General features: G+C 34.5%; 1 protein-coding gene and 1 long non-coding RNA gene across 12 annotated transcripts; both read right to left on the bottom strand.

Annotated features, from left to right (window-relative positions):
- Positions 1–522: 522 nt before the first annotated feature.
- LOC113722749 (6,7-dimethyl-8-ribityllumazine synthase, chloroplastic-like) lies at positions 523–9,857 on the bottom strand. Of its 2 annotated transcripts, none has more exons than XM_027245991.2 (8): positions 9,509–9,857; positions 9,304–9,425; positions 8,332–8,427; positions 7,545–7,640; positions 3,458–3,536; positions 1,985–2,031; positions 1,645–1,704; positions 523–865 (listed from the first exon to the last, which is right to left on the bottom strand). In XM_027245991.2, exons 1-8 carry the CDS (start codon positions 9,792–9,794, stop codon positions 824–826), a joined length of 828 nt encoding a protein of 275 aa, XP_027101792.1. In that variant the 5' UTR covers positions 9,795–9,857; the 3' UTR covers positions 523–823. The 2 variants fall into 2 exon arrangements, 1 of the variants encoding a protein (XP_027101792.1); XR_003456816.2 differs by having other exon boundaries at positions 830–865; positions 3,438–3,536.
- Positions 9,858–16,017: 6,160 nt separating this feature from the next.
- LOC113722668 (uncharacterized) lies at positions 16,018–20,739 on the bottom strand. Of its 10 annotated transcripts, none has more exons than XR_011814048.1 (5): positions 20,276–20,739; positions 19,825–19,900; positions 19,363–19,394; positions 17,083–19,276; positions 16,018–16,374 (listed from the first exon to the last, which is right to left on the bottom strand). It is a non-coding gene; the product is annotated as an uncharacterized lncRNA (long non-coding RNA). The 10 variants fall into 10 exon arrangements; XR_011814047.1 differs by having other exon boundaries at positions 16,018–16,361; XR_011814050.1 differs by having other exon boundaries at positions 16,018–18,246; positions 18,636–19,276.
- Between the last annotated feature and the right edge of the window lie 3,581 nt (positions 20,740–24,320).

Raw genomic sequence — 24,320 nt, 5'->3', positions numbered from 1 at the left:
CATATATGAACCAGTTTAAGAAACTATCCATATTCCAGACTTGTTCATTCACTATTATATATGTTCAACACTTAGTTGAAATATGCCTCTCCCATCCCTGCTTCCTAATCATACCCCTTCCTGATAGAAACAATTTTTAAAAAATAATTGAAAAATTCAGACATGTAATTAGTTATCTTCAAATTGATTGAAGATAAAATGGACTTTGACACCAGATTTCATTGTATTTATATTCAACTCCATTAGTTAGTTATATTTTGATTCTTTCTATAAAGGCTGTTAAATCATTTAATGCATAAAACTCATATTTTAACTGTGAAATTGGGCAGCCCTAGCCTAATGACTTTCGTTATTGAAATCACTATCTCTCAAGTAGACATTGCCTGATCAAAAATTCCATCTCTGGAGAAGCAAAATTGGAACTTCCCGTTCAGCTTCCAGAAAATCGAAATATGAAAGAATTCCCAAAGAAACAACAGAACCTTGCCCAATGCTACTAGATTGCTACTTAAGTTACCACGCTTGACAAGAAACTGGCACTAATTTCACCAACAAGTTTGTTTACAAATTGACAAAAATCCCTACAAACATCAAATTAGAAACCAACGTAGTGCATGAGTATAGGAGAAACTGTTATATAAGGTTTACAAAAATCCCAACAAATATTCCATGTAACCCAATGTAGCCCACGACCAACTGCATGCAGGGAATTACAACACAAAATCTCTGGAGTAAGGAATCCTACTCTGCCTGCTGAGAAGGGCTCAGAAGAGAGGAATTACAACAGTACAAAGCTCTAATGTTGGTGGACAGCGCCTGCTTCCTAAAATTTCAGATGGTGTTCAAACAAGGAAGCCATTTCAATCTGCAATACAAGGAAGCAAATTCATCCTTGGTATCGGATCATGAATAGACATCATTGGAGAGGAAAATGCAGATCAGGAACATTTATTTCTAAAATATGGTACAACTCATTATTTTGTCAGACCCAGGATACAAAATGAACATCATGCCATTAACTATGCTATGACAGCAAAAACAGACCCTTCCCGCAAGAGTTTCTTACTCATAAGATGATGACCTGAAGAAGGACAATATTACGAACAACGATCAATCAGAATTTGATTTAGAAACCTACCGACAACTACATGCACTGTCATAAACTAGATACAACTCGGAACTAATAAAAGCTAGATATTTTAGAGTCCTGCCGAGAAACCACCAGCATCACAGAGAGACCCACCAATGGTCGTTATGGAGTTCAACCCCTTATTTGCCCTCTAACTCCCATTTTTAACTTGAGAAGTAATGCATTTTGGAAGATTGATACCTCACTGCTTAAGTGAGAAGCTGCTCTCGAAGCATTACTATTGGCTGTATTATACTAAATTATATTGAAAGAAGGCCAGTTACAAGGGCAAAACCCAGCAGAGATGGAGAAATTCATCAAATCACCCCTTTCCAATGGAACCAAACCAAAAAGAAAAACAGAAAAGGTTCTTCATTGATGACATTTGATTTAAACGGAACACAAACCTGATACTATTCACAAAGCAAACAATTTGCCCGACAGCAAATAAATACACTATGGAGTAAAATGACAAGAAAATAAAGAGACAAGAAGAAAAAATGAAATTGACTTACAGCTGTCAGCGCTGCTTCAGCACCTTTATTTCCAGACTTACCACCAGCTCGATTGAGAGCCTGCATTTATCATAATGTAACTTTAAGAAATGGGGTACCAATGGAAAAAATTGTAGAATACTGGTAAAGATCAGGGTGACAATTTCCATCAGTATAGACATTTTACCAAAAGTTAGCCACAGGATGATTATCATATACAGCAACATGACAATTATATGATGAACTATTTTATGATTTTCTATGCAATAACTCCTGTGAAAAAGAGTATAGGAGATCAGAAAGGTCAACCATGAGTTTTCCATGAGTTTTATTAACCAAAAGAGAAATTTCATGAATTTACCTGCTCCATGTCATCACAGGTCAAAACACCAAATACGCATGGAACACCTGGAATTCATTGAAAGGAAAATTAAATACTTCACCATTAAGCCACCGTAAATGTTTTCAGACTGCATTCCACGGACAGAATTGTCTGTGTTTGAAACACAAAAATGAAGTTATAGGTGTGCACACAACAAAGCAAGTTGATGATTCCCAAACACCTCAAGTACCTTTTATGAGGAATGTATCTGTAAACTCCTACACTAAACAATTTTCTCATCATCTGACATTTGAGAACATAAGACCCTCTGCTTCTGTGTCTAAGAGCACAAAATGGGAAAAACAGGTACAAGCATGATGCAGTGTACTTATTATGAGTTAAACAATTTCAAAGTGGTTCTATGTAGCAATAAACCACAAACATCCTTTAACAACAAAAATTTTGGTGAGAAGTTCCCTTCCCTTTTCTAAATGCCTGATTGGTCTGCTCAGCAAACGTACAAAGTGGATCGCTGTTTTCTGACCCTCTTCTTCCCATTCGGGTTGAGTGCTTTTAACACAAAAACCATCTGTCAACTAGGCAAAATTTTCCATCACTGCTACAACCTATGGATCAGTAGCATACACATTTACCAATCTTTTGATTCCTTTCTTAACAAACTTGTTTAACTAAGCTATTGGATATCTTGCTAATACAATCAAACCTACCGAAGCTCCCCTAACTACTATTTCCTCTAGGGCTGAATTCATGCTTTTAGTACTTCAAGTTAGTAAAAATTGGTTCTCCAGATAATATAGTGGTTTAGATAGTAGTCATTCCCAGTATATGGAATCATTAAGATCATGAAAACTTGGGCATCATTTCCATTATGAAAGGCAATAATATTATTACAGTTTGTAGTTTGACATCTATTTCTTCATTAGGTATTGAAATAAACCGTATCCTGGGCTAGTAACCTATCCTGAAATGTAGGCGGGATCTGGATAATTCTCTTTCTTGGAAACCTGACCTCTTCCTCTCTCCTCCAAACATCTCAACAAATATAAAGTAAGAGAGAAGAATAAAAGACATCATAATTTACTTGTTTTGCACAAACTCCAATTTCATATACATTAGGGAAAACAAAGTTACTTCTGATAATTATACAACTGAATCACTTTTCTTCTGCCCCAGTAAATTAACCCTTGTACTTTGTATCCCAAAAATCAGGCACAGAAGCAAATAAAATCCAGAGAGTCAATAAGTAGGGGAAAAAAAAAGAAAATACTCTAGGTAAATCAGGAAAATCTATTATAGAAATTTTTTTTCTTAAACAGCATATGAGGAACAGAAATCTCGTGCTAAGCAATATACTACGACAATGCATATATAAAAAGTGAATGAGCAAATGTGAGAGATATAATACAGAAAGTTACCGCCAATAGTGGAAAAGATATGCAAATAGTATTTCATCATTTCTTATTGTGCTTGCCTGCATTAACATCGACTAACCAGAATTAAGGCCTGCAGACTGTACTCCAGATGCAGCTGAATTTGCTACAGCATCATAATGGGAAGTATCACCTCTAATCTACTGGCCCAGAAAAGAAAGTAACAGAAAAAAAAAACTCATTAACATTGATTCATGCACTGACAACTGGCAGGAAATAAGGAACTAGTAGCTGGTAATGAAGTCGAATGGTACCATAATTCAGCAATGAAAATGAATGAACAACTCAACCCATGAAACCTCATACAGATAACTGAGGATCTAAACGACCAACAAGATGTTTTAGCAGTCATTACATGTTTGTACACTTAAGAAACATAAGTATCATAGAATCACTATTTTAAAGCAGAAAAACTATCACAAAGTTACAAAAGTTGAAGGAACAATTTGTTCGCCAAATTGAACATTATCATCCACCTGCTCTCATATCCAGATTCAGGTTTTCAATTCTTCAAATGAGTAAGAAGAAACATAACCACCATTTCTCTCCTTTTAGAAACTATAAGCAACCTGTTATAGTCTAGCTTTGTCAAATGTTACTATTTGACTAGCCATCATCCATCAGCCAACAGCCAAAAAATATAAGTACAAGGGAAGAAATTAGGTCCACACATTATGTGCGCATGAGAGAAAGAGAGCGAGAGGGAGGGAGAGAGCAGTTGAGAGAGAGAGAGAGAGAGAGCATGACCTTCTCATTATGTTTTAAGAGTCCAATATCCACTAATATCCAATTTAGAAAGCAGTAATCAGACCATACCCTAATGCATCCTCTTTTCATTAGCACAATTAAAATTGTTTCTCTACTTCCAATTGAAATTTAGATTTTCAATTTTTGGAATACAGGGTTCAAATGTGGAAGAAGAATTTGATAATGATGGTTGATTTTATCAAATTATGCGAAGTTAGAGCCATCACCACCATTCAAAAGGTAAGAATTTTATTACAATTAGTAAATACCAAAGAGTTCAATACTATATAATCTAGAAGTATATTATCAACTCAAAAATAAATTAGAATGGCCATGACTGTTGTGAATTTTCATTGGAAGAGCATTAGTATGTGATTTTGTTAATGGCAGTAATGACTGAACTCTTCCCTATTATATTTTGCCTTAGAAAATCTATCCCACCCATTGTACCCTTTCTCTTTTCTTCTGCGAGGCAGCCAATACAATCAAGAAAGGGAAGTAAACTTAAGGTAATCCTGAAGCTCGCAAGAACTGTCAAAATGCAGATTAAGGGAAAACTTAGAAATCTCATCTAGCAGCAATAAGAAACCAGTCCCAAGCAGATATGCTTGAAACAAAAAACCTGAAATTAAGTAGCATTTCTGCAAAAACTCTCCGTGCCCTTCTATAATGGAAGTTACATTATTTTTGCCATTAGTTCACATCAATTTACTACTAACAAATGTTAAAGACTATATTATATCAACTATTCCACAGAGAGCTTCATTTTTAAGCATTGCAATAAGATTCCTGATACTAACTGCAGTGGCTTACATAGCTTGAAACACCCGAATCAGACAGCTCCTTCGGCCTGGGGACTCAAACAATGGCTCAGGTATTAAGGCAAAAGCATCTTAGGAGCAACAGAAAATTATTGTCTTAGGTATTCAGCAACACTCATCATAACAATGTTTTATCAAAGTTAAATTTATGCTCGTGCAATGTAAGGTGCATATTTGGCCTCATTCTGGTTGTCAACTGGTTATTTAACTTCCACGAACATGTCCAGTAAAATGCTCCAAAAACAATTCTAACTTTTAGTATTTGATCAAAAATTTTCCAAGAAACAATTCATGGCTAAACCAATACTTGTCTAAGAAGGTTTGCGGTTAACCAAGCATCAAAGCATGGAAAACTTTCATTAGAGATGACTAACTTAGGTAGATGTCTGTCCTCAGATTCATCTGGACCTGAGGCGTAAAGGCAGTTATGTAGCTAATAGGGTTTTAAAAAGGCAAGGGCTGGCCCTTACTTTGAAATGGAACTGGATATTCTGAGGTAACGGAGTTGCCAAAGAACTAGTTCTGGCAGTGAGTTAGAAAGTGATTTCCAAAGAGTTAAATGGAGAACAATTCAAAAAAGGGCAGAGCCGTATAAAAGAGGTTTGACACAAAGAGGCAGGGATGAACCTGATTCATAAGACTAGAAATTACTAATAAGACAAAATGATATAACATCTGATAGCCATCTTTAGGGGAATTAAAAAATATTAGAACACCTGAAAGCCATCTTTAGGGGTTTTGGGCATGGCATTTTATCTCAGTTGAGGTAAGGTTAAAGCACCGAGTAGGGCATTAGCCCCACAAATTTTGAAATTTCAATGTTAATACATAGAAACTATGAATAATTTGCTATAAAAAAGAATTACTAAGTGCTTTAAATTTAAAAAATAGCACAGAGAATTATAGCTGATGGATAAATAAAACATACACTACAAAGTGAATTACTACTAAATAGGTGTCAAAAACACAATTCCTCCATCAAATCATTATCTATAGGACATCCAAAACTAAAAGGACAACTTTCTATCTTTCACTTTATAAACTACTTATTTTAATTATTTTCCACACGTGGAAAATACATACAAGGTTGACCAAGAAGACAAAAATATAATGTTGATAGTAACATTATCTCAAGCCTTAAATCACACTACATGGCATATTTATACTAATAAGTACAATTCTTTTTTTTTGGTAATTAAAAAGAAAAAAATGTTCATATGTAAATCACAAAAGGAATGGAGTGAAAAATGATGGTCCAGTAAAAATACCAGGGATTGAGAGATCGGAATGTGCAACAAAAAGAGACCAAGTGAATTTCTAAGTTTATAATTGCAAATGGTCCCACATTACAGAAGCAAATAATGTGTGTGAACATATGCACTATGAACTACAAACTTCTGACTGTGAAGTACTCCTAATAAATATGCATTACAGCACACACACATCAAACTTTGGGGCACAAAAGCCATGGCTTATCACCTAAGGCATATACCCCAATTGTCTGGGCAAACACCCTTCAATACCCAAGCCCCACCTGGTTGTTCCAAGGCATTTTCGTTGTGAGGCATGTTTCGGTAACATTGGTAGCTAATTCTTTATGCCATTTTTGCTCTATCTTTCACTCATCAAGCTTATTTTTTTTCTTTTTCCTCATTTTCTGTATTGTAGAACTCCTTGATATATGGTATACCATAGGCAAAGTAGTAGAAGATTACAGCGTCATTCATCATGTGCACATACTGTTTTCTAGTATGTCTCCCTGTGCACCAGACTAGAAACTTTTAATCCTTTATCTACAGTAGATGGATTCATTGAAGAGTTTTTGGCATTTTGAATTACATCTCTCTCAACATATATTAATAGGTTCAGCTAAAAATCAAGATAGTACCCCATAAATGGTCCAATAGATCAGTCCAACATTAAGCAATGATTCGTCCCCCAAACAGAAAGACAGAAAAACATAGCATAAACTCTTGCAAATGTGCGCATTTGTGGGAGGTTTAATCTTCATATGCTGAAGACCACACTTTCCAATCTAACAGCTTAACAAGTTTCAAATTTCATGAACAACCCGGGAAAACTAATATCCATAAGGATTCCAGCATTCACAGCAAGTGAAGACAAGCAAAATCTAAATGAGCATAATCTTTTACTGACAGTGAGAGCTCCGTGCATCATATGGAACACTCGACTGGTTCACAGATATGAACAGGTTGATTTAAACATCAAGGATGTCCTTACATGAATAACTAATAATGTCACAGTTGATCTATGATATGGAGTAACAATTATAGGGGCTGTTAAAGTTGAGAATACTGGATTCTAGCCAGTGTCAGTTACAATTAAGCTACAAATACAAGAGTGAAACAGTAGCAATCATACTTTGTTTTGTGAAAGAGAATACCATTTAATAGCCTGATGCAATTTATAAGTGAACCAAAGAATGCTAAAAAGGATTCACCATAACTATAGCTTCAATTGAATGGGAAAAGAGTATAAGTAGGACATAAACAACTAAATGAGGGAATCAAATCTACTCACCAAGAATTATCAAACAGGAAATAGTTGATGAGTGCTTACCACAGCTCCAATACATAAGATGGCTTGATACTTTCTTGACTTTCCAAGTTTCTCTGCAACCAGACCAATTTCAAAACTACCTGGAACCCACACAACCTGATGCAAAACAATCATAACGATTCTTATGTAACCCATTAAGAGATCTTAAAAGTGCATATTTGACTGACGTGCATTTGGCCAATTTATTTTCTTGCATATTTAACAAACCCCAATTGTAAACTGCGTTACTTCCAATACATGAACCGTTTCTTAACTTCATTAAAACACTACCCCAAGATAACATGTTTAATGTTGTTTGATGTCATATTGAACCCAAACATAATTTAATCATCTTGAAAAAATGAGCCAATATGTGAACTACATCCCAGAAAGATACCAAGAAAAATGTGCTAGTACTTCTAGTAATAGGAAGAAAGAAATCGTGTCAAAAAAAATGTTGATACATTTGCAAGAAAGAAACCAGCATAATAAGGTATCATTGTCAGTTTATTTAAAACAGGTCACCACCAAAATTCTAGGATAAGCATTATAATGTAAAACAAGAATGATTTGAGTCAGGAAACGACAAGGCAAACTGGCTTGACAGTAAATTTCATAAAGAAAAAAATACCAAGATATGCACCGAATGAGTATGTATGCTATAACATTGAAGTGATACATGAAAAGTCCATTTAAATCAAGGGAAGCAAGTTCCAAAATGTAGAAGTCAAACTGTACGATGAAGTCACAACTAATGAGGGTGCAAGAAAAAAGGCAAGAAAACAAATACTAGCTCAAAATTACTTACATCGATATCTTCTTCTTTGACCGAGTACTTTTTGAAAGTGTCCAAAGCTCCCTCCAACAGTGGCTTTGTGACAATTTCATTGAAGCGAGCCACCACCTTTACACACAAAAGAATACAATCCAAAATAAAGAATAATCAAAAAATGCTTCACAGCTCAAAAGAAAAATCACATGGAAGTCAAAACAATGCCTTAGGTCATTTCTCTTTGACAAACTCCAGTTGGATACTATACAAAAGGAATCATCTATATTTTACGCGCTGGCATTCTACTAAATCTATTGCATCATTTATAGCACACCTAGTTTACAATGTGCCAACAGTCATCAACAACTCCTTTAAGTCCCAATATTACACTTGCGAATAAATAGCCAAAAACCCTAATCGAAATAAGACAAGAAACCAACTTAATGAAATAACGCTACTTCTAAGAAAGTATGCATCAGAACAAATTAAATAGCTAAAATTAAAAAAATCTATAGCATGACTGAAAAAACAGAATTCACACAAGATATTTCAGTCACTCATAAGCTATATATCTCTTGTCATTATTTTTCTACTTCTTTTGTACTCAAATAACTTTCATTTTCCAGAAAATCCTTTCTCTGAGCATTTTATTCACATTGTTGAAAAGCCAGTTAAGAACTTTTTTTAACCAAAAAAAAAATATCAATTGCTTCCAAAGTTGGCCCAGGAAAAAGGAAAGCACATTTCCTTACAACAAAAAAAATTCAGATAAATCATTCAATTTGACGAATGTGGAGCTCATCTGTCAATACCCACCAAAAGTGAGACCTTTCTTTTGCTTATTGAATTCAAGATCCCAAAACAAAATACCGATACTGTAATATTAATTGTTAAGCCAACAACTGGACAGAGGAATTTAATTGACATACTAAAACATCTTAAACAAAATTGGAATATAAAATTAAAAATGCATCGATGAGGGAAAAGGAAAATTGTAATGACACTGACAATGCCAAAGTGGAGACCCTCAGCAGTTGTAAGTGACCCAGTCAACTGTCGAACAGCTGCAAGACTTCCCAGCCGGCCCTTCTCGTCCTCCTTCCTCTTCCACAAAATCCCAAATCCAGATTCTGTAAATTAAGTCCAAAACATAAGTATTGCATCCGACTTAATCGACAAAGAAAAAAAGAAAGCTAAATCAAATCAAGTCGACCTTTTGGTGGTTGAAGTTGGACAGACAATGATGTAGATGATGATTGCTGGCGTCTGAGCGGAACAGAGATGATGGGCTGATGATTATGCTTGAAGATGCCACGGGGACGATGACGAACTAAGCGGTTATTAGCAATTGAAGAAGAAGAAGCAGCAGCAGCAGCCGCCATTTTCGTTTTGATTTTGATCCTTGTTTTGCACTTCTTTTCTGTTGAGTGTGTTCTTTCTTGGGTCGCTAACGTATCCTTATTCCTCAGAACCCAACTACAAGTAGTAGTTAATTTCATGGTTTGATTTTGGGATTTATCCTAATATCAACTAGCATCCTAAAAGTTTTAAAAATCTCACTTACATCCCCTATTAGTATTATATGACCAGAAGTCCTAATTAACAGCGTTGAAATGACATTAATGTTACCCCCCAATGTTTTCCTTTTAAGTAGCAAATGGCTGGAAAAAAGAAAAAAAATTCCTACATGCTAAGATATCTAAAAACAAAATAACAAGAATGCCATCGAAAATATTTTTATCCCTCTTTGTTGCAAAAATTTTTACTTTTAATTTTCGTCTATGCTACAAACGATCTTCTAAAATTTCCTCCCTACTGCAACCAATCTCATGAAATTTTAGTCTTTTTTTTTTATAATATTGAAGTAGCTTAAAATGCTATCCTTGTACACAAAGGTGTTCTCTGACTATGAAGCAATAAAATTTATTACTTATTGCACTTATACCTTCTCATATTCTGAGCTTAGTGTTCCACCTTATTTGTCTTTTTTTTATATTTCAAAATTCATAAATCAAATTGCACAAGGATAAAAGTAGAAAGATAATATAATCTCTCTCCTTCAATGCGTTTTTTAATGTTACTTTTACACATAAGGGGTGACAATGTTACCCAAATTGTTATTTTGAGAAAACTATGTGAGATTTCTAAAACATTAGGGGTGCTGGATGATATTATTAGGATAAATGTTAGGGAAAGTTTTTGAAATTAACCCTTTTACAAATATATAATCATATTGGAGAAGCTTCCAATCCAATAAAAAATGCTTCTCACACTTTGCTCAAAGCAAAATAGTTAAATAAAATAAAATAATTAGTAAAGAAGAGCCTCTAATTGACCAATCTTTTTATTCAACCAACTACTCCTAGATTAGTTTGCCACCAAGGAGAGAGTTAAAACTCTCTTTGGGTATAGACCTGCAATTTTATCCAGGATTTTCTGAAAATTTTACCAGCAGGTACATAGGCACTTGTCTAATCCGGTGGCTGTTCAGTCCCCTTCGGATTCCCATTTGACCCCCTCGGATCCACCCCTTCCTCTAATGTAGAGTAGGAGTAGGTGTAAAGTAGAATTTATGATATCTGGAAAAAAAAAAACCAATCAGTTGATCCGATTGAAGTAATGATGGAATGGCTATTCAGTTCGAGTTAACTAAAATAACCGGACAGCAATTCACTAGACCAAAAAAAAGTATGGTTGGGCAATAACTCAAAAAAATTAATCTTCTTGTGCTGTTTTGTGTACGTTTTTGTCATTCTTTCTATTTTTAATATTATTTAATAATTGTTTATTAATATATGTATGGCATCATCTGATTTAAACACTATTAGTTAAACTTAAAACTTTTAACTTTCAAAATATAGAGGAATAATTCATTGTTGATGTACCCAGTGGAATTAGGGATCCCACCAAGAAAAATAACAAGGAAAACTCCATCTTCCCTGTCTGGTTTGGAAAAAATTACTAGAATGCCCTAACTTGTAAAATTAATTAAAAAGAATCAATTATAAACTTTCAAAAAAAAGTTTAAAAACTCTAACTAAGCAATAATTGTGACCTGACATCCACAGATTTGACTATCCCAACCCAATATATATTGGCATCCACAAAGTGTAGGCAGACAGAATTTGCTACTTTACCGTATAATTTAAAAGCAAAAAAAAAAGCCAAATATAGTTTAAAAAAAAAAGAATGTATTCTGGAAAAAACTAAATACAATTATAAAATTTAGAAAATTAGATAAGAAAAACAAAAAATCTAGAGGTGGCAAAATGGGCGGGATTTGCTTGGGTTTGAGATGGAACCGAGTCATATGGGTTTGGGTCCAACCTTACCCATATGTGTTTTGGGACTAACTTGGGCGGGATCACATTGGAATGGGTTTAGATTGATCCTGCCCAATACCAAAATCTATTTTCTACATATTTTTTTCCTTTAATTCATTTTTATTTTTTAAATGACTTTAATATTTTTGATTTATTAAATTTCTTTTAGTCTTATTGTGAATTTATATTTTCATGAATTCATTTTACACTCTATAATGATTTGCACTATAAAACGATCAACAATTACTTCAAAAAGACGTAACATTTTGATAAGAATGAATATATCTTCTCCCTAGACAAAACCAAAAGAAAAGTTAAGAGGGTTTAGAATGAATATTTTAATCTTTTCTACTTTTTATAGCCCAAATGACAAAAGAAAAAGGAAAAGGTGAGAGGGCTTAGAGACCACTTCATCAAAGGCCGAGCTCATTGGGTGTTAACTATTGAAGTTTGCTTAAAATTTTTGGATTTTAAAATTTTTTGGGAAGATATTTGGGTCCAATGGGTACCCAAGTATTTCTCAATATTTCCCATCAATTAATGGGTACAATTGGGATATGTCCCATTTTAAACCTAATATCAAATTACAATACCCATTTCGCCCAAAATCCCTTTGAGCATGGATAGTCCATTGGGATTTGGGACAAATTGCCACCTCTACAAAAATCAAACAATGACGTTGATCTTAACTTACGATTTCGTTGGGAGTTGAAACTTTGAGTCCAAAAGTTGTTTCCCCTTCTTGTTCACTTTGTAATGCATAGTAGAGATTGTTAAAAAATTTTCAAATCCCTCATGGCTACCTCGATACTCTGTCTCCCTTCTTTGCATAAATATTAAATGTACCAAATAATGATCTTTATTTGGTGCCTCTAGGGCTATGGGTTGTAAAGAAAAATTGTGTTTTGGATTATGAAAAGATGGAACATGTATATAGAATTAGGATTAATCTTATACACAATGACTGACAGTATGTATACTTTCACTCTTAAATGTATGTTATTTAATTCCAATTTGAATTCAAATATCATTTTTTGTATACGTGATATGTATCTAAAAATGATATTGTGTACATTGTTAGTATATACAAGATGAACTTATAAAATTAATGTTTCAATGCCAAGAAATGTTCATGACTGGTGAAATGTTTTCCCTTGTAGTTGTGCTCCTAAAGATGAGAAGAGGAGAACCATTTGTGCAAGATGCACTCGATGCTGAAGTCATTGAGCAAGATTTGGGGATCACTTACAACAGAAGACTTTGGATATACTTTGCCAATGGTGTTAATAGTTTTGTATTGACAAACATGGATCTTTTCTTAGTCAGGAAATTATTATTTGCACTCCCGATGTTTGTTTTGTCATATAATTTAATAAATAAAAACTATATTATTAAAATAATAGTAGGAGTGTAAATAACAAAAATAGAAGTGCAAATAACATTTCCCTTTTAGTCAGATCATTTTTGGTTTTCAATTACAAAAAACATCTTTGTCGACAGTGAAGATCAAATTAAATTAATTTATTTAGCCAAGATAAAAAAATATATTGTCTTGATTAAGTTTAATTAAATGAATTTTGGGGCAAGTCCGCTAAACCTTGCAATCAAATTGGGCCAACGCCACATGGTCTTCAAAATGAAACTGCAAGGTGCATTTTTAAGTGAAAATGAGTTCGTTATTGAAATTAATTTGCAATGAATTACTCTGTTCCACCTATCATCAAAGTTTAAGTTAAATAGATTTCTTGAGTTACAAGTTATTTGAATTATAAGACGGTTTTACAAGATTTTTTTTCCCTAAAAATCTAAGCCTAGCTATTTTGGTTATAAGTATGGGTCTCCCCTTCAAGTCAAACGGCATCCCAAGTCCTCAATTTTTTAAAATACTCGATCAAATTCTCTTAAGAATTCTCTCAAGTCAAAAAATCAAATCTACTAATAAGCCTTTGGTCACTGGATTATATTTCGAAAAAATGATGTTAAATCCAATGACAAGTCTGCGGCCCTTGGATTCAAGTTCGAGTGTCCTTTTGAGGACATCCAATTCAAAGTTCACGTCAAATCAAATATGGTGCTTGTAGCAAAATTTGAAGATTGGATATTCAAGTGTGGCCCTTAGATTCAAGTTCAAATTAAAATCAAGTATGTGCTCGTAATAGAGTTTGAAAATTAGAGATCCAGTAAACATCATCAAGTCACCGTTGTCCATCCCTAAATTGTAGAAAACATTGATTTGATCAGAGAACGAGCCTCTTTGGCCTTTCAATTAAAGTTCTTTGAAGACAAGAATCAAAGGACTTTTTGCGTTGATTTAAGAAATTTACAAAAATTATAATCTCTCTATTCTTTGATTAATTAAATTAATTATTTGCACAAGTTTTCTTATCTTTTGTTCTTAGGCAACGAAACTTGCATCACAATTGTTATTATCCTTTTAGGTTTAATAGGATTAGTTATTGACTTATTGTGAACCTACAATTATACTGTAAAGTGGAAGTAAAAAAAAAAAGGGCAAAACCTTTTTTTGCGGAGATTTAGTATTACAAAAAATTTAAAAGTGATTGTTAGGTTAGTCCTTATTTGAAAACCCAAAGTATAAATTGAGAATGGTATTTTTCCAATAGGAGAGACAAAGAACATTTGGCCACAGATTTATAGATAAATTAGCCCGCATAACTTCATATTAGAACCAGCTGTTGTGGATACATCCAAGTATCCAATATTGTCAATTTCAATATCTCAGTACCTTAGCTTTGTTTCTAGTATCCTAACCCCCCCCCCCCCAAACAAAAAAACACACACACACACACAAAATAAAGAAGATAGAAAATTAGATGATAAAATGTACTCCCTCTGTTCCATTTTGATAGTTCTTTAGTTTTTTTTTCACACAATTTAAGAAAAAGTAGTTAACTTTGTTGGAAAAATAAATTTAAATTGTTATTTTTCTAAAATACCCTTACATTAAATAAAGTTAGCTTTTCATATATTAATATGTTTTGAAAAATCTAAATGCATTAAATGGGATAGATTATATTCAATACTAACAATCTAAATATTAAATGAGGGTGACTTGCTAGTTCAATGGAAAACTTGCTACTGAGCGTAGTCGGTATTGGTAAATTGTTGGGGCTGTGGGTCTACGACTCAAAGAAGCAGCCCCTCGCAGTCATTTGAGTACTGTTAAAGAGTAATAATTTTTTAATGTTTCTAAATTGATTAAGGTAATCAATCCTACTGGCGATGGTATCGTGGTGGTGGTTTCTGACTTTCTGGTGGAGGATTGTTAGAAAAACTTTCCGGCCTCGCCTATTTATTTAACTAGGAGGGGAACACCGCGCGATGCGCGGTGTAATTTTCAAGTTTGCCCAGAAATGTTCAATTATTTAAACTGAGATATTCAATATAAAAAGTTACGTGAAGGTGCATCCAAATGTTTGTAATTATTTTTTGTAATTTTATTAAGCAATGAAGAGAGCCACAATTTCAGTCTGGTTGCTAAATGACAGTCATTTTTGGTATGCTGACTGATTTGGACAGCAATGGCAATGTCATTAGTTTGAAAATAATATAACACTGTGTAATGCTGCCTTATATTTTTTATGTGCACCAAAATCTGTGACTTTGTAGCTCAAAAAAAAAAAAAAAAAAAGAGAGCAGTGTAGTATTGCAGCAAGGCTTAGCCTTATTTTTAGACTCTGATACAACCAATCCACTATTTTCGTAATTGCATCAAATTAACCCAAAGACTGAAAGAAAGACCCATTACTTTGTAGTACAATAACCAAAATGGCTTCATTAGCTTGTAACTTCCAGAAATCTATGGAAAGCAAAAGAATTGTGCTCACATATCAACCGTAGTGAGATGAACTGCATTTGACCAAAAATGGAGGAGGATTACCTAATGCAGGTGTATCTTCTCAATACATCAATAGCATAGGGGATGGTCAACTACTCAATACACAAAAAAAAAAGGAAGTTTCACAGGCCTCGATGCAATTCTACCCTTGATCATTTGATGCATGTCAACAGCCAGAATCCCGTAAAAGGAAAGACAAGCACATGAGATAATGTAAAAGCCTGCATTTATGAAACTTACGACCAGTAGACTGCATTCCAGAGGTTCTCATTACACATCAAAGCTGTTCCAGCTCAAAAAGGAATATAAGAAAAAGAAGAAAAAAGAAATGCACAGTGTAGTATTGCATCAAGCCTTTTCCTTGTTATTAGAATCATACACTTCAAAATAACCGAAAGACCGAAAAATGCATTACTTTGTAGTACAATAACTAAAAAGGTTTTCATTAGCATATAACTTCAAGAAATCTAATGAAAAGAAACTGTGCTTACATATCAACCTTAGTGGGATAAATTGTATTTGATCAAAAAAGGAGGAGGATTATTAATATAGGCCATACTTCTATCCTCTCAATACATCAGTAGCAAAAGGGATGGTCAAACTCTTGGCACAAAATAACTCATCCAGTTACACAAGATTTTAAACCAAATAAAAATATTATGATAACACCATCCACGTGAGATATAATGCATCAAGAGCTGACATACATATACAGCATGTAATGCAAAGATCAGATAGCTACAGTTAGTGCAAAATCTAGTATCCAGGGTCATACGCTTCAAGGCTTTGATCTTGATAAAGTTTCAAGGGTGGCCGATTCTGCTTCCCACATAAATAAACACGTAGTTTTGTTAATCAAATGGCAGAGGCATTCTTGAGTGGTACTGCAAAAATCCACTTCATACAGTTAAATATTAGTAACAATTACCACATTCTTCAAAAATATATCATAGATTTTTTTCTTTTATCATTGTCACTTCCATTTTAATCTAACTTTTTTCACTTACAGGAACATCAACATTAGCGCCTATCTATGCAATTACCTATATGGCAGACAAGTTTTTTCCATATAATTATCCCTGAAGGCAAAAGTATGGGGCAAAGGATTTTGTACAATTCATAGGTCGGGCCATACTGCACCAGTGTAGCCAAAGAATAAACGAACAATCTTCAATTACAATATAAAACATGCAATAACTACAAATGAACAATTTTCCATTACATTATTATATACACAATATAGACACTGTTGTAAAAAAAAAATTCCATTCATAGAGATGGTTATATTAAACCGAAAGGTGAAAGAAAAAAAGTTAGAATCAGCATCTTAAAAGTAGTAGAAGGCCATTATTTGCTTTATTATATGCCGATAATTTTAATACCTAATTCCATCATGAAGAGCCCGGTATCCATCTAATTTAACACCAAATAAGGACACAAAGAAATGGTTCGCAAGTTAAATAGTAGAAAAGATAATTAACAGAAACTTAATCATTTTCTCATAATTAACAGAAACATAATCAACAGAGACATCTACTAATTATTAGTATACAAGCACATCTATTTGACTAAGATATTTTTTTAAATAAAGTGTAAACAGCTTACTTGTCTAAAGCTGAATTATGCTAAAAGGCCAAAGCTTGGGCTTAGACTGACTGGTACTAAACGAAGCATTACCCCTATAAAATTCAACCCAAAAGTTAACAACAATAAACAGGAGCAAAAATAAATTGTTCATATGCAAAATGGAAACAAGTAGAAAAAAAGAAGGCTATAAAATGTTACACAAAGATAATCACCAAGTTTTTAGCCAAAGACATTGTGCTAAAATTTAAACAACCCATGAATCCAAAACTATATGGTCAAAGAAGGAAAAGAGATCTAGGGATTTTTTCTTCTAAATAATAGGTTTTTTGGTAAACATACACCTTTCGTAACAGCATTTGTGGCCAAAGTGTTATCTACCAACCAATCTAACAAATTTTGCCACTTTAACCTCCTTTCCCACAATTAGTTGAAAATTATTCAAAACTATAATTAAAAACTTCAAACTAAAGTCATCAAAAGATGAAATAAGTTCAATTCCATTGGAAATTGACAATGGCAGAGACATGAAAAAGAAACAAAGAAAATTAACAATTTAAGTTATTTTGAAAATCCCAAGCAACAACTAAACAAGAGCTGGGAAATTTGAGCATATAACATGTCGAGTGATAACCAATGCAATCTTGATTTTGAGCTCCAAGACTCCAAATGATCAAGTAATATAGTACAGCATAAACTGAAAAGCATGAAACTTTTGCACTAAAAGCCAAAGCCAACAGATGAGATAACTTATTTATGGCTTGGTTCCTAAGCTTAAATGACACCACAAATACAGCAATAATAAAAAAACAACAGCCTCATCAATCCATTTTAGCTGCGAGGAGTAAAGACAAGTTACATTAAATAGCTATCAATGATACAGTCAACCAAACACAGTAGCTCTAGTATGGTAAAAGAATATTGAAATGGTCAAATAATAGTGAATTTCCCAAAGAATAGGAAACTTAAATGACCAATGCCTATGTTAGCGCCAAGTAACCCAAGGGTCTTTTCTTGAAACTCAATCTCTAGCTTTTTCTTAACATTTTAATCATTACAGTAATGACCATAATCATTTCAGTATCAGTATTTCAACTTGCACTTTTTCGCACACCTTTCTTCTTTTCTTTTACGTCCCTCCTCACACTGCCAATGCCTCTCATCCTTTTTTCAACAAGTTTATACCTATAAATATTGAAGTTCAAGAAATGAACCCAAAAGGTTAAAGATGAAATATACAAATTTATTACCAAGTAAAACTTACTCTAACAACAAAAGTGTAATCAATCTATAAAATTAATCAATGAAAAGAAACTAATGATTCGTTATTCAAAAGCCCATCAAAAGAAGATGACATTTTCACACTACAAAATAGTCTATCTAGATAGCCAAATAAGGAAGCTGACATGCTATGGAGTTCCAAATACGGATGTGCACAATATCTGCTCAACCAAGTCACCTAGTTTAAGGTATTCTCACATATCAATTAAACAGAACCTGAATTAATTAGAACTTATACTATCATTAAAACCCAAAAAAGGAAAAACAACAATAAAAGGTGAACAAACACCTACTTAAAGGCTATCTTCACCATTTGTTTATTCCTGGACCACAAATAAAGATTGCTTCTTCCTGTAGTGGATACCAGAAAAAGAAGAAAGAAGAAAGAAAAGGTCAGAGATAAAAATCTGACGGGGAAAAATTTATCCCTGAGAAATTGCAAAGGCAAAGTACCTTCGGTTGTGTAGACAATCATCTCTCTAGTCTTACTCTCAAACATATACTACTTTAGAAATATTGACTTGTCCTAAAAGATGCAGAGACAGAAATTGCATGAAGACCAGGTCTCATATTCAGTGAAAAAACAAGCAAAGAACAAAAGGATTCAACTTTTAACTGAGCAAAAAATGATTCCTGAACCAGCTTAGAGGTTTCTTCGGAAAATCTTTAAACTTCTCTGTAAAAGTCAAAGTGAAAAGTCTTAAACTCGACCCTTTTGTTCCATATTAGTTAATGTTATTTATCATTTAGCTTCTGATTTAACAGATGCACTTGATATAATTTTGGCAGATTTCATTTTGACAGGTAAAAGGATTCACTCAAAGCTAGTATTTAAGAGAAGAATATTAAAATCTAAAAACAAAAGGCCCAAAGTACCGTGAAAAAAATAGGAGCAGGAGTTTTACCACAATTTTTTGCCATCCTCCACAAATTTCTGTCATAGAGGGAAAGAGGGAAGGTCACAAATTGAAAAGGGAAACAAACCAGAGCAAAAAACTTGTGGGCTAAAAAGTTTCTTACCACAGAGGTTGTTCTTCCTTTTCTTCCTCACTCTGTAAAAATGCAAATTGTAATATGAAAGTATAAACGAAGTAAAAAGACGGGAAAAATCACAGATGAATGTGCGCCAAGAAAAGAAGCAATCAGTGTTTCTACAACAGGGGCTCTAGAATGCATAGGTGTTTTAGGGATTAAATGCTTCTAGAATGCTTTAAGAAACCACTATAACTGATACTTTCTGTCAAACAGCACCAGAAAAAATGTTTATAGAGGAAAACATTGATGTTCATGCCTATTTTTTAGCTAAAACCTAATAAATTCATCTTCCTTTCTATAAAAATAATAGTATAATCCAATAAAATAAAATATAAAATAAAAACTTCAAGTGATTTGAGAGTAGAGACCGAAATTAAAAGGACGAAGGTTTTATCGGCAAAAAATAAATAAACAAATAAATCAATAGATAAATAAAGCAGAACAGACCTTTGGAGGACAGAAAAGGATGGAATATATCCACAAGTACTTGCATTTGCATCCCATAAAAGTTTTCATCTTTTTCCTGCAAAGATAATACTATAAAAATTAGGAAATCGGATAAATAAAACATAAGAGACATAAAATAAAATAAAAAATCTTAAGATATAAAGATTAGAAGATCAAAGTTCTTATCGCTAAGAAAATAATTGACTAACAGAGATATTAAACCAAGCTTTATTAATTTTTAAGCAAATAAAGACCATTGGAAGAACAGAGAAAAGTTGAGTAACTCTACAAGTTATTTGTACCTCATCTCATCTAAAAAGATCAGAAACAAAAGCTAGAAAATTGAAGATCATCTGTGGCTGTTGTTGACCTTAATTTTTAGAGAAAACAATACAGAAAAAATCGGAGAGGTATGGAAGAATTGTTGGTCCGCCGGTGACTTCTCTCTCACCTTTTGCTCCGTTTCTACTTCCCTATTACACCTGCACACGAGCACCTGGAACTTCCCCTCTCCGTCGGAAAATGGGAAATAAGGTTACCATCCTAGAAAACAGGACTTGGTTCAACATAGAAATCAAGATGTGGGTGGATGGCTCTAGGCCTGATAGGTTCAGGAAAATTGTTAGGATCGAACCAGGCAGATCTATAAGAGTAAAGGCCTCAGCTTTCAACAGCGATGATGATCCGGGCGGCCCTGAATGTGTCATGCTACTGGTTTATGCAAATGGAAGTTGGACAGGAAAATACCTTCTTCCTCAGGACTTGTTCGCTTATGCGGCTGTCTTCTGCTATAGGAACCAACATGGTCAAGTCGTTCTTCGAGCCAAGAGAGCAAACTTCAACCTCTTCGCAATCGTACAGAAATCAGAGGAGGAAGAAGATAAGAATTTGATGGTAGTAATCCTCGAGCCACTAACCAACCTTCAATTGATGTGATTTTCTCTGCTACTGCACGTCTTAGATTGAATCCAGTGGATAATAGGTTGAGCTCAGCAACAAACAACGGTGCATCTGTTTTTTAAAAGAAGGGCAAAATCGTAAAACCATGGAAACCCACATTGAGCCCATCACTTTCGTCTCAGCAAGTCAGCACATTGAGCCACATTGAACTCAGCAGGTCAGCTGGTCTTCATTTTCGTCTTTCGGACAAAAAAACAGTTGCACTTCTCCTCCCAGCGGACAAAAGCAAGAATCTGAATTCTCCTCCCAGCGAAAGCACGCGAGCCCCACGTGATGGACGACGACCCCCCAGCGAATGAAATGTAGCCACATCAGCACAACCAGCAAGACAAGAAGAATTACACTTCCCAGCAAGAGCACACGAGGCCCACGCGATTGACGGCCAAATCTCAGCCAAAAAACCGAAGGTCCTTCTTCTTCTTCTCTTGGACAAAAGCAAGAGAAGAAGAATTACACTTCCCAGCAAGAGCACACAAGTCCCACGCGATTGACGACCAAATTTCAGCCAATAAAAGTCAGCCACGTCAGCAGAACAACCACCACCCTCAACAATCCCATTCGCGCTTTTACTATATAGGTTGATGATGAAGAAGTGCACGTGAGATTGGGAAGTTGCACGTGCATCGTGGGTCCCCCGTATTATTATGTTATTTATCGGTCGGCTTAGCTAAGTGATGATGGTATGTTTTATTGGACAAATCGGTTTGACAATTCCATTCCATAAAACTTGGTCAGACAAAATCAAAATTACCAGCACCAGCTAACCCCGCCCCTTTGCATTTTAATTCCCCCCGTCCGCCCCGCCCCGTCCCGTGGCTAATTGCTTAGAATATATGTAAAAAAAAAAAAATATCACATAAATGTATCTCTGATACATGCCATTTCTCATTCTATACCTACCGTACTGACTGGACACGACCGCAGAACGAATTGTCAGAAACACTGCAAAAATGTCAGTGGGTTAGCAGCCCACAAATTTTTTTTTAATTAGTCAACACAGCTGGAGTCTTATAACACTTAAGTTAGGAAGATCAAATTTTCAAAGTGGAAATGGAAGATTATTATATTTTTCAAACTGCAAATTAGTATAATTCTATGTACAATGAAAATTCAATGCTTGCTCAAATTTTTTGAGGAACAACATGTGTAAGCTAATAGATGAATATTTATATGTAAATTAAAAGCAGTTTATACGCGACAAAATTCATGAATAAGAATCCATATATGTAAAATTAATATACATTTTTTTTAATTTTTGCTAGTAATTAGATACATTTGTGACTAACTGGTATTGAAAATTTGATCTTCCTAACTTAAGTGTTATAAGACTCCACAGCAAAATCTTTAAGTTATAAAACCAAAATCTTTGATTAGAATTAGTGCAATAAAATCGTTTAGATATCTCTTCCAGGAAATAAAGAGCAAAGAAAAGAGTGAAAGAAAGAAAGAGGGCAACTAGTGCAGTGAATTTGTATGGCTTTTCGTTTCACTTTTGCTACAAAATTCATGTCCCCAAATACATCCCATTTGCTGGCCCTTTTTTTTTGCCGTGCTGGGGATAGGCTAATTAAAAAAAAAAGGGCAAAAAACCTCAGCGGCCATTAAACTATTGTCAAGATCATATTTTGGCTATCAAACTATTTTTTGTCAATAATTGGTCACTAAACAACTTAATCAGTAGATCCGTGGCCATTTCGTCGGTAATGACGCTTAATTTCTGAAATTAGTATGACACGTGGCAAAGCACAGGGGCAAATTTGTCCTGGCAAGAAATATATGCTGAAGATCATCAATGCTGCACTTAATGAAGAGCTCTTATTCAAGATTGCTGGCCACAGCCTCACGGTTGTTGAGGTTACGCCAGGACAGACCACAAATGCCATTTTAGAGGCTGATCTTGGTACGGGCAAGTACTTGATGGCAGCCTCACCATTCATGGCGGAGCCCGTTCCAATCAACTACACGCTGCCACTGCCACTGTGCATTATTCCGGCACCTAATCATCTGCAGCCACCACATTAACAGACCTTCCACCTAGAAATGCAACTCCTTTTTCTACAACATTCGTCGACTCCCTGAAAAAGCCTCAACTCACAGAGACACCACACCAGAGTCCCCTTGACCGTTGATCACTCTCCTTTTCACAATGGGCCTAGGCTTCAACCCATGTGCTACTTGCATCCATGGGTCGCGAAAAGCTGTGTACTTCAACAACATCTCATTCATCAAGCCAGAGATCTCGCTCCTTAATGCACATTTCTTTAACATCAGCGGTGTCTTCACCGATGATTCCCCAGGGAATCCGCCAATCCGGTATAACTACACCAGCGAACAACCCACGAACCTTAGGACAATGGAGGGTACGAGGCTTTACAGACTCGCCTTTAACTTGACAGTTCAACTGGTCTTGCAAGACATGGTATGGGTTTAGGAGAGCATCTCGACATTCACTGGCTTCTTCGATTTCTGACATCCAATTTAGGGCTCCCAATTGAGGCCCTATTTTTTCCTCCACAAAAGACCAAACACACTAAACCAAGATTTTCCCTTCCCTCCTCTTCGGTGGTTTAATGAAAACTAAAGTAAACGGTCAGTAAATTGTTGGACAAATTTGCCCCTGTACTTTGCCATGTGTCATGCTAATTTCAGAAATTAAGAATCATTACCGACGAAATGATCACGAGTCTACTGATTAAGTTGTTTAGTGGCCAATTATTGACAAAAAATAGTTCGATGGCCAAAATATGATCCTGACAATAGTTTAATGGCCGCTGAGGTTTTTTGCCAAAAAAAAAATTGTGGGTCGCTGACCCACTGATAGTTTTGCAGAGTTTCTGACAATTCGTTCTGGGACCGTGCTTAGTCAGCACGGCAGGTATAGAATGAGAAATGGTGTGTGTTAGAGATACATTTGTGCGATGTTTTTTTTTTTTACATATATTCTAAGCAATTAGCCCCGTCCCGTCCCCCGCCCCGGCTTCTCCTGCTTCGCTCTGCTTCCCCCGTGAGGGCACCTGTGGGATTAAAAAAATTTATTATATAATTTTATTACAATTAAATTTGAGTAAATAATCAAGTACTAAAATATCAATACATCACCAAATTATTATTCATTGTAACTTCACAATTGAAACTCATAAAAATAATTAAACAAAGGTTATTTGAATACAATCTAATATAATAAAACAAATATAACTAAAATAATCAAGTTCTCACTTTTGATACAAATACAATCACTAAATTATTATTGTGTTTTTTTTAGAAAATAGTGTTATTGTTATTAAATATAGTTAGAAATTTAACATAAATGTATTAATAAATTTAATATAAATAATTAATAATTTTTATTAATAGACATGTATAATTAATAGTACAATTAATAATATCATTATATATATAATTATGTACATATATATATTTTTTCAAACGGGATTGAGCGGGGAGTATATTTTCCCCTCCCCCACCCCCCGCTCCAAGGAATCCCCGCGGGTGCTCGGCCCGTTGCCATCCCTAGCAGCAGCTGCACGGCGACAGGC

The sequence above is a fragment of the Coffea arabica genome, chromosome 5e, assembly GCF_036785885.1.
Source record: "Coffea arabica cultivar ET-39 chromosome 5e, Coffea Arabica ET-39 HiFi, whole genome shotgun sequence".
Lineage (NCBI taxonomy): Eukaryota > Viridiplantae > Streptophyta > Magnoliopsida > Gentianales > Rubiaceae > Coffea > Coffea arabica.
The sequence above is the reverse complement of the archived record's forward strand: the minus strand, read 5'-3'. Positions and strand labels throughout refer to the sequence as shown.

What these genes read in the sequence shown, in the direction of transcription:
- LOC113722749 (XM_027245991.2), bottom strand. Translation starts at nt 9,794, where the DNA reads ATGAAATTAACTACTACTTGTAGTTGGGTTCTGAGGAATAAGGATACG. An exon ending in TCAAAGAAGAAGATATCGAT is followed by an intron (nt 7,641 to 8,331) that starts GTAAGTAATTTT and finishes GTTTTGCATCAG; the next exon opens with GTTGTGTGGGTTCCAGGTAG. An exon ending in CTGAAGCAGCGCTGACAGCT is followed by an intron (nt 866 to 1,644) that starts GTAAGTCAATTT and finishes CTTGTATTGCAG; the next exon opens with ATTGAAATGGCTTCCTTGTT.